This window comes from Bos javanicus, chromosome 15 (assembly GCF_032452875.1).
Source record: "Bos javanicus breed banteng chromosome 15, ARS-OSU_banteng_1.0, whole genome shotgun sequence".
Lineage (NCBI taxonomy): Eukaryota > Metazoa > Chordata > Mammalia > Artiodactyla > Bovidae > Bos > Bos javanicus.
In genome coordinates, this window is record NC_083882.1 from 74952356 (window position 1) to 74962628 (window position 10273).

At 56.7% G+C, this 10273-nt stretch overlaps 1 protein-coding gene across 4 annotated transcripts in view; it reads left to right on the plus strand.

The window, feature by feature from the left end:
- Window positions 1–5717, plus strand: part of CD82 (CD82 molecule) — a 56425-nt gene extending 50708 nt beyond the window's left edge. For all 4 annotated transcript variants that reach the window (XM_061381208.1, XM_061381211.1, XM_061381209.1 and 1 more), the window contains exons 6-9: window positions 963–1064; window positions 3885–4091; window positions 4405–4488; window positions 4785–5717. In XM_061381208.1, the coding sequence (XP_061237192.1) occupies window positions 963–1064; window positions 3885–4091; window positions 4405–4488; window positions 4785–4862 (471 nt within the window). In that variant the 3' untranslated portion in view covers window positions 4863–5717. The remainder of the gene's footprint in view (window positions 1–962; window positions 1065–3884; window positions 4092–4404; window positions 4489–4784) is intronic.
- The last annotated feature ends 4556 nt before the right edge of the window (window positions 5718–10273 follow it).

Genomic DNA, 10273 nt, shown 5'->3' on the forward strand with positions numbered 1-10273 from the left:
AGCCTTTTGATCCCGGCACCTCTCACCCACCTTCTTTATAAACGAGGGTTTCCTCTGCGGGGTTAGCGAAAAGCAGGTGCTTCCCTCTTCTCCCACAGGGACCCTACATCCCCAGCCAGCCTAGGCAGATGTGAACTCTGGGGGGCCCTGGAGCTGGGCAGGTGGCAGGGTTCCTCGTGCGTTCATTCTCCATGCTCGCCGCACACTTCCCCTGGCCAGGCTGGCTCAGACTCAGTCGCTGCCCCCCACACGGACCTGATGTTGTAGTGGTGAGAGAGACCATAAATCCTGGAAGCAGATGAGTGTGCTATGATGAGGCTACAGGGAAAAACCTGCAGTGGGCCTCCCCTCGTAGGATAAGGAGGGCCTGGCAGGGGATAGGGAAGGGCTGAGATTTTCCTGGGTGGTTCAGGAAGGCCGTTCTGAGGAGGAGCCATTTGAGGAGAGCTCTAAAGAGAGTGGGAGCATGAGCCACGTTCATATTTGGAGGAAGATTTTAGGCGGAGGGGACAGCAAGTCGAAGGCCCCAGGCAGGAGTGCGCCTTGCCCAAAGACCTGGTAACTGAAAAGTTAATTAAAAACAAACAAAAAGAGCTGGCCAAAAGGTGTAGGGCCTTGTGGGCAGTTGAGAAGATGGCAGCGTTTCTCCCGAGCTTGGTGAGATGCCCGCCGCAGGACAGTTTGCAGCAACGATGTGGAGATTCTCGCCCACAGGCTCACGTGCAGCTGAGTGCTGAGGAGACGGGCGGGCGGGGGGCTGACCCGACTGCACTGGGTCGCGGGTGCTGGCACCCAGGGAGGACCAGGAAAGTGGTTGGAACCGGCGACAACATGCTTCTGAGCAGTGAGCGTAGCCCTGGCGTTTCAGGGCATGGCAGAGAGGCAGCTTAAGCACGTGTGACCAGGGATGGGGCCGCGGGTTTCAAGTATGCTGACTGTGGTTTGTGCTCTCTCCTTGGCAGCTGAAGCAGGAGATGGGCAGCATCGTGACCAAGCTCATTCACAACTACACGGACGGCTCCGGGGACAATCTGCAGGAGGCCTGGGACTACGTGCAGGCTCAGGTGAGGGGCCACGCGCACGGGCCTCTGGGTGCCTGTGGGCCTGGACGTGCCCGACAGACAGAAGCTGGTGGTGTGACTGTGTGTCTGCTGGGGTCAGGAGCTCCTGAGCAGCCCCTCTTCCTGCCCGACCCCCGGTTACCCCCACAGCTCTTTGCCCAGGGGCCCCGGGCCCAGAGGCTGATCCAGGATTCACAGCACTCTCCCCACCCCTGGCCGGAGAGGTGGGGGCAGTCCTCCACCCGTTCCTCTCAAGCCAGGCTGGGCGTCCCCCCTGGAGGAAACTGCGTGTCCAGGCTGAGAGGCTACACAGGCCCACGTGAAGTCCGCCTCTGGGGAGGTGGCGTGGGAACCTTCCAGGGCGAAAGGAATGTTCTATTCAAATTTTGATCCAGGTGGCGGTTATGACAACATGGGTAGAAAAGTTCATCAAGACGCATTTTTTCACTTCAGTGTGAAGTGAAGTTGCTCAGTCATGTCCAACTCTTTGCGATCCGATCCCATGGACTGTAGCCCACCAGGCTCCTCTGTCCATGGGGATTATCCAGGCAAGAACACTGGAGTGGGTTGCCATTCCCTTCTCCAGGGGATCTTCCCGACCCAGGGATCAAACCCAGGTCTCCCGCACTGCAGGCAGACACTTTACCATCTGAGCCACCAGGGAAGCCCAATCCACTTTAGCGTATTTCACCTCAATTAAAGTGGAAGAGAGAGACGGGTTGACTGACTGACTGGGTTCCCAGCCTGTCTTGATGTCCGTGTTCCTGCCTTGATGTCAAACCAGTCACCACACACAGCAAACACCCTCGGTGATAAGGTCCCAGACGCCCCCCTTGGGTGGTCCCGGATGTTGTGCACCCTTGGCTGGGACCTGCCCTCCCCGGCCGGTAGCCAGTAGCCTCCCCCACTGTCACAAGAGGACCTGCTGGCCCTCCCACCCACTGCCTTCGGGGAGGCCTGTGGGTGTGAGGGGCAGGGAAGGGGCAGCACAGGAAAGCCTGACATCAGGAGACCCCGGAGACCAGAGGCGGATCTCTGCCCTGGGCACTTGGGCACATCTGGTCTCTGAGCAGTGAAGGAGGGGAGGGAGACACTTCCTGGCCGACATGCGTCACTGAGGTTTGGTGACATGAGGGGCCTGTGTCACCTGAGGGGCTCCAGGCGCACGGGAAGACATTGTCATCCCACCTTTGGTTTGATCCACAATTGCCGAGACCCTTTGCTGAGATCAGGGTGGGGGCAGGGGGGTGGGTCCCAGGATAAACAAGTGTCGGGGGAGGAGGTGGACTGACTGGGGGAATTCCTGCAGCAGGCAGGACCTCTTGGTGACTTGATGTCTATCAGATGCTGCTGGGATGGTGGTAAGAAAACAGGCAGCGAGTCAGGTTCCCAGGGACTGAAATACAAAACCCAGCTACTTCCTGGCCAGGCCTTCTCTGACTCAGTCTCCTCATCTCTAAAATGGGACTATTGACCCACGCTCACGTGCGATGAGTTTGTAAAGCCCGAGGCACTTATCATGTGGCCTGTGAGTGGTGATGTTTAGTTATGATGCAGGGGCACTGAGACACGGGGGTGTCCTCGCAGGGGGCTCTGGTGAGCAGGGCTCTGCCTGGTGCAGTTGAACGACCAAGAGAAGCTGCCTCTTGGGTGTGGGAGGGGCTGTGGGTGCCCCTCAGAGGTGCCAGCCTTTCTTGATGGAGAGGAGGCAGCCAGCAAGAAAGGAGCAAGGTAGACGATAAACCCTCAACTAGAAACTGACCAGAGCGGGTGAACGCCTGAGTGTGCCTGGCACGCCCCCTGCTGGCCACCGGGCTGCTTGCAGGAACTCGTCTCCAGACGGGAAGGAGGCCGGCGGGGAAGTGACCACGTGCCGGGCATGATGGCACGCAGCTGACCCGTACTAGCCCTTCAGCCCTAGCAGAGTGGCCGTCATCACCCCAATCTTCAGATGAGGAAACGGGCTCAAAGACGTGCAGCAAGTTGCCTGTGCATGGGGCAGGGCCAACATTTGACAGGGCCCACCCCCGACTCCTCTCTGCCTTCAGGGGCATTTTCTGGACACAGGCCTCGCCCCTGAGATCCCGGTCCCATCGGTAATTCAAGCTGCCTGTGATCTGAAGCCTCTCGGGGTCCCCTTCACTAGCTTTGCGTCAGGATCATCTTGAGCATTTTCTCCTCTAAAAAGGCAGATGTACCACATCTCGCTTTTCGCTCTGGCAACCAGGAAGCTCAGAGCCAAACCTCAGCTCCAGCATGTGCTCAGGCCTGCAGGTGGAACCGGCCTCTCCTGGGCGACTGCTGTGCCCTCCTGACCTGGGCTGGACACCTTGCTGCCTCGTCCCATTTCATCCTCGTAACAGATAAGTTAGGGAGTTAGTTTCCCCCGTTTTCCAGATGGGAAAGTTGAGGTCAGCACTTGGACCAGAGTTGAATAGCTAGTAGGTGGCAGAATGATTTGACCCCGGTAGCCTGACTCCAGCCCCCACACCCCCGTCGTATGCCATCTGCCCTCCTCATGTCCTGCACGCCCATGTCCTTTCAACTTGACCGTCCCTTTGTTGTTTTCTATTTTTGCTGCTTCTTATTTTGTTTCCCGCTGTTTTCATAGTTTATGGTGTATCCCGAGAGCCTCTTTCAACTCCTTGTGGCTCACAAAGGCCAAAGTGAAACCTGAACTCTAATCCTGGGGGTTTGGCTGAGACCGGGGTGGGGGGTGGGAGTCGAGGGGCAGACCTGGACGGGGCAGACCTGAGCTCCTGTCCAGGAAGCCCCCAGTTGAGCGGGCGGTGGGCTCGAGCACCCTGTCCCCTCCCCCGGCAGGTGAAGTGCTGCGGCTGGGTCAGCTACCTCAACTGGACAGAAAACACCGAGCTCATGAATCGCACCAGCATCACCTTCCCCTGTTCCTGCAAGAAGAGTGATGAGGATGACGCCCTCATGATGCCGCAGAAGGGCTTCTGCGAGGTCCCCTTTGGCAACAAGACCCAGAGCGGCAACAACCCCAAAGACTGGCCGGTGTACCAGGAGGTGCGTGGATGGTTGTGGGCGGGGTGGGGCCGGGCTCGGGGCACAGTGGGTTCAGACCCTCCGGCCCCCAGCCTCATCTGGGCTATTGCTCCATCGACCTTTCTTCACCGAGCTGTTCCCGCCTTCCTTTGATTCATCTGTTTGCTCATCATTTGCACCTTCATCTTTGCGTTCATCAATGGATCCATTCGAGGACCACCCAGACCCCGCTCTGCCGGACCTCCGGGCTGGGGGTGGCCCCGTCCCCGTGATCCTGCGTGTCTGGGTGACGCGGCCCATCGTGGGATGACGTGGCTGTATTCTCTGCTCACAGGGCTGCATGGAGAAGGTGCAGGGCTGGCTGCAGGAGAATCTGGGAGTCATCCTCGGCGTGTGTGTGGGCGTCGCTGTCATCGAGGTCTGGGTCCCCTACCCTCCACCCCCACCCCATGCTGCCCCCACCAGATTCAACCTGCTCTGCAGATGTTCAGGGTGGAGGGAGGGGTGAGTTGAGGTCCATCGGCTTCTAGAGGACCCGTGGCAAGCCTGGCCTGACCCCTGCTCCTCGAAGGGCCCTCTGCCACCTGAGTCACAGGTTGGTCCTGAGGCTGTAGCTGAGGATCGGCTTTGTCCAGGTCAGGCCCTGTGTGCTGACCCGGACTGCGGGATGCTCCTCTGGGGCCCGCCTCTGACTGTCGCCCTCTCCCTCACCAGCTCCTGGGGATGTTCCTGTCCATGTTCCTATGCCGGCGTGTCCATTCTGAAGACTACAGCAAGGTGCCCAAGTACTGAGGCGGCTGCTGTCCCCACCTCCCTGCCTGTCCCCCCAACCTCAGGGCTCCTAGGGGTCTCTCCTAGGCTCCCCCGCTCCAGGCCCGCCTCCCACCTCACTGCCAAGACCCCTTGTCCGTCCCGTGCTGGCTGGAAGTCGGAGGGGGGTGCTTCCTGGGGACTTGAACCCCTCTCCTTTGCTTTTCTGCCATCAGCCTTAAGCCCCAGCTATTCTGTGGCTCCTCCACACACTCCCTGTCTGCCAGGGTTGTCTTAGCAACCCAAAGAAAATGCTCCCTGCACAGGTGGGCTGGGTTTCTACCTGCCTTGGGGGCTGTATATATTGTATGGGAGAAAGTGTGTTATAAACTGGGGGTGGGGTGGGGGTTGGATAAGGCACCCTGGGTTGTCACTGCCCACTGCGTGGGGCAGTTTTGTTTCCACTCTGATGCTCTGTCCTTGGTTTTTCCATCTTCCTTGAGGTTGTGGGAGAGGGTGGGCTTGACCTGACATGAGAAGCGGCACCCCTTCTTCAGCCTGACCCAGCCCCACCCAGCAGCTCAGGCCAGTCTGGGCCACGCTGTGGGGGCACGGCCTGCGTGAGCTGGGCTGAAGGGGGGTGGCCTGGGCATGAAGGTCTGGACTGGCCCTGGGCCACTTAAGGAAGCAGGGGGTGAACCCTCCCAGTGTGGCACAGAGCTGGCCCTGCATTCACCAGGACCCTGAGCGGTCCAGGGAACTGAAGATGCTTTCTCCTGTCCTCTGTCCCCCAGGGAATGGGTGGGTAAGGTTGTGCCTTGAAGGGGAGTGGGGAGGGGCCCAGGGCACAGCTCTGTAAAACACACACAACTGATTATTAAAGAGGATTTGTAACAATCCAGCCTGCCGTGGTGGAGATGCTGCTTCTGAGGGTGGGGGGGAAGGACCAAGGGGCGAGCTGATGTGGACAGGGTGGCCGGGCCTGTGGGAAGGAGTGGTGAGCGCCTCCCTGCTGTTCCCAGGATAGGGGCTCCTTTAGGGGCACCTCTGGCCCCCAGTTCAAGCTGGCACATGAGAAGTGTGATGCCTGGCTCTGATCCATTTGTCTGGCTCCCGGCGTGGCTGGGGTTTGATTTGTGTGTTCAAACAGGTGTCGATGGTACCCCTAGGGTACAGGTGCCCCCAGAAAATAACCCAAAGTGGGCTGACTGTGGAGGTGGGTCAGTGAAGCCACAGAATAAAGTCTGCCTCTTTCTAGAGATCTATTTTTTTTTTTACAAAGGAAGGAAATAGTTTCATATTGAAGAAATGTGATGGAGTAAGATGTGCAGAATTCAGGAGGTTTTGAAAGATGCAAGAAGCATCTTTAAAGAAAGCTCTTACTTGTACTTACTCAAGTAAGGAAGTTGAAGCCCAGCACAGACCCCTGCCCAGCATCACGAAGCTCAGGGGGCTGGGCAGACGCTCTGCCCTGGCGGCTGCTTTAGGAATATGAGCGTGGGGAGTCCCCTGGGTGGGTCTGGAAGTGTGGTTGGTCTGGAAGGCCGGGGGAAAGGCCCATCTAGGAGGTCACTCCCTCCACCGTCTCCTCCTCTCTGCCTTCTCTGAGGCCCTGGAGGCAGAGGAGGGGGTGGGTGGGGGGACTCACCTCCCTAAAGGGGGGCGGGAAGAGCGGTGGGTAGGGTGTTTCAGCAGGAGCCACCAGGTGGCGCTGCTGCCCCATCCCAGGAGCCTGGTGAGACCCAGAATGGTTCCCAGCCCCCTGGGTCTCTCCCTGGGGTGCACCTGGCGAAAGTACTGATTCCAAGGCGCAGCAGATCTGGGCCAGGGAGAATGAACCAGCATCTTGGACAGCCCTCCAAGGTGATTCCTGAATCAAGTCGCTTTCATTTCTCAGGCCCTGACAAGATGTGGCTTAGAGATGCTCCCTCCCCAAAGAGAGCCAGGCTGGAGGGTGGGCCGGGGCAGACAGTGCTTGTCTATCCAGGAAGGAGGGCGGAGACACATCTTAGGAGCAGTCTAACACTTGATCTGAACCTAATTAAATTCTTGCCAGAGGCTTTCTGTGGCTAAAACCCTAGGCAAACCGAGTTGGGGCCTGTGGGGGGTATCAGACACAGCCCTGGGCTGAAGAAACCTTTAACTCCAAGGTGCTGTTTACTTGATCAGGGATTCCCCTGGAGCTCTTACCCAGCTCAGAGGGCTGAGGGCTCCCAGTGAAGCCATTCCAGCTGATTTTATTTTGTTGTTTTTTTTTTTTAATAATCTGCCTCATTCCACAAAGGAAATACATATAATAAAATATAAAACAATAGAGAAAATAATAAATTTATGAAGAAGCTCCAATGCTTTGGCCAACTAATGCGAAGAGCCAACTCATTAGAAAAGACCCTGATGCTGGGAAAGATTGAGGGGAAGAGGAGAAGGGAGAGACAGAGGATGGCATGGTTGGATGGCATCATTAGCTCAATGGACATGAGTTTGAGCAAATCCTGGGAGACAGTGAAGGACAGGGAAGCCTGGCACGCTGCAGTCCATGGGGTTGCAGAGGCAGACACAACTGAGTGACTGAACAACAGCCACCACAGTGAAGAAGCATAGACTTGAATGAAATAAACACAAGTTTGAGTTGCCCAGCCTGGTGATGGCAAATGCATGGTGTGCACAGAGTGTGTTCCCCATGGCTGCACTCACAGCAGACATCACTAATTGATCACGGTTCTCATTTTCTGAGCCCAGATGTACTCGGGCTGTGCTTCCAGCTGATCTCCCTCAGTGCAGCCTCTGAATCCTTCTCAGCTCAGCACAGTCGATCAGTCTGGCTGGAATGCAGAGTGAAAGCAGTTGCCAACCTTGAGCTCTAGTTGTTTAGTTGAACCCTATATAATTTTACCTCTGAGCTTCCTGGTGGTAAAGGCAATAAAGGGAAAATTTTCAGATAGCTTTAATTTCCCAAGCTTTCCTTAGCTTAGCCACTAGGAAGACTGCAATTGGCCAGAATCTAGAATTCAAGACAGCTCAGTTCAGTCAGTTCAGTCACTCAGTCGTGTCCGATTCTTCATGACCCCATGGACTGTGGCACGCCAGGCCTTCCTATCCATCACCAACTCCTGGAGCTTACTCAAACTCATGTCCATTGAGTCGGTGATGCCATCCAACCATCTCATCCTCTGTCCTCCCCTTCTCCTCCTGTCCTCAATCTTTCCCAGCATCAGGGTCTTTTCAAATGAGTCAGTTCTTTGCATCAGGTGGCCAAAGTATTGGAGTTTCAGCTTCAACATTAGTTCTTCCAATGAATATTAAGAACCGATTTCCTTTAGGATGGACTGGTTGGATCTGCTTGCAGTCCAAGAGACTCTCAAGAGTCTTCTCCAATACCACATTTCAAAAGCATCAATTCTTCAGCTCTCAGCTTTCTTTATAGTCCAACTCTCACATCCAAACATGACTACTGGAACCTCCTGCATTGCAGGCAGATTCTTTACAACTGAGCTATCAGGAAAGTCCCCAAGACAGCTCTCAGATCCACAAACTTTGAAATCCCTTCATGGCAGGAGCAGAAACTTTAAGTGGACCTACTGGGCCTGACCAGAAGCTGGTTATTGGCAATGGGGACAGGAGCTGTGCTATCTGTCAAGGAGGACCCAGGAAGATCTAGTGAAGGTGCTTGGACCCACCGGGTGACATTCTGCATAGCTGGCGCTTGGCCAGCCCTGACTCTGTACTAGTCCCACTGAAATGTTAACTGATTTGCTCACTACAGTCCAGTGAGGTGCATGATCATGATTACCCCCAGTTTGGAGTTTCAAAATCATACTCCATGATTACAGATAAGGACAACGAAGAACAAGAGCTTAACTAGTTCCCTCAACATTCTGCTATTGCTAAGAGGAGCGGGAGGGGCTTCCCTGGTGGTCCAGTGGTTAAGATCCTGCCTCCTAACGCAGGAGATGTGGGTTCTGTCCCCAGTCAGGAAACTACGATCCCACTTGCCTGGGGCAACTGAGCCCTCCAGCTGCAACTACAGAAAGCCTGTGTGCTACCATGAAGACCCAGCACAGTCGAAATAAAAAAGTAATTTTAAAAATAAAAGGAGTGGGAGCCATATCCTGTCCATTGGGTGGCACAGTCTGCAGGTGAGAGTGTGGTCCTACTGCCAAGGCAGCTGGGAGCTGACCCCACTGAGAAGGCAATGGCACCCCACTCCAATATTCTTGCCTGGGAAACCCCATGGACAGAGGAGCCTGGTGGGCTGCAGTCCACGGGGTCGCTGAGGGTCGGACATGACTGAGCGACTAAACAACCCACCATCACTCTGCCCTGCAAAGGGACCCATGAGCTACCCCTCTCCCACAGTGGGCTTACAGGGGGAGAGAGGCTAAGAAAAGAGACAAGGCTTGGTATTTGGCTGAGGGCTGCATTTCCTGGCCAGATAAGGAAAATCTGGTACTTCAGCTGGACTCAGAGCCGTATGAGGGCACGGATGGGGTCTGGTTCAGCTTAGCGGTCCTTCGGTGCCCAGACAGCAATTCCACCGCACGAGGTTGGGGGTAGGGGACACCCATCCCCTGGCCTGAGAAGGGCTCAGTCCGTGGGTCAGGCAGATCTGGGCTCAAACAGGAAGCTTAGGGGCTCAGGAGCCACGCGAGCCCTGGCAGACCTCGTCACCCATTGGTACCTCACCTTTCTCATCTGCATGGTGGGAGGATGACAGGGTCACGCCAGGTTCAGCTCACATGAAGGATGTGGAACCTGTAGGCACCTGGGCCCCCAGGAACCCCAAACCAGAGTGAACAACTGTCTCCCTGGGCTTTGCCCATCTAGTGCGCCCAACTGAGCAGACGTCTGTCCTGTCTGTCTGAGACCAGAGTGGCAGAGGGTGTGGGGCCCATGTGGAGGGTGAGGGGCTGCAGGAGGCGGGGCCAGAGGAGCCCGGGGCCCTGTGAGGCGGTGGGGGGAGAGTCTAGGTGGTCATAGGGCAGAACTTCCCTGCCCTTCAGTCATGCCCATGGGGGTGGGGGAGGGCCCAGCGGGATGCCTGGGACAAGTAGGCAGGAGCGTGTCAGACCCCGGGGATCTCTGCCTGGGGTCCGTCTCAGGTCCCTCAGGCCCCTGGAGTTGGGGCTGACACCAGTGTGGGGCCAGCAGTCAGGTGAGCACTAGGAAACCTCCAACTCCTTTCTTCCGCACGCGCCTCTCTCCTCCTCAATCCCCCTGGGCCTGGGTGGCAGAATAGGACAGCCAGGATGGTCCAGAAAGCCCAGAGCGCCCTCCCCACAGAACAGCAGCGGAACAGCGTTATCTGGCTGAGAACACCATGTGAAATCCGGGTGGGCCAGGCTCTGATGCCTGGGGCCCTGGGGCTGAGGCTGGGAGTCTTGAGAAGCTGGTGTGGGGGTGCAAGGGAGCCCTGAGATAGCTCCTGTCCCCCAGCCGCTTGCTGACCAGCGACC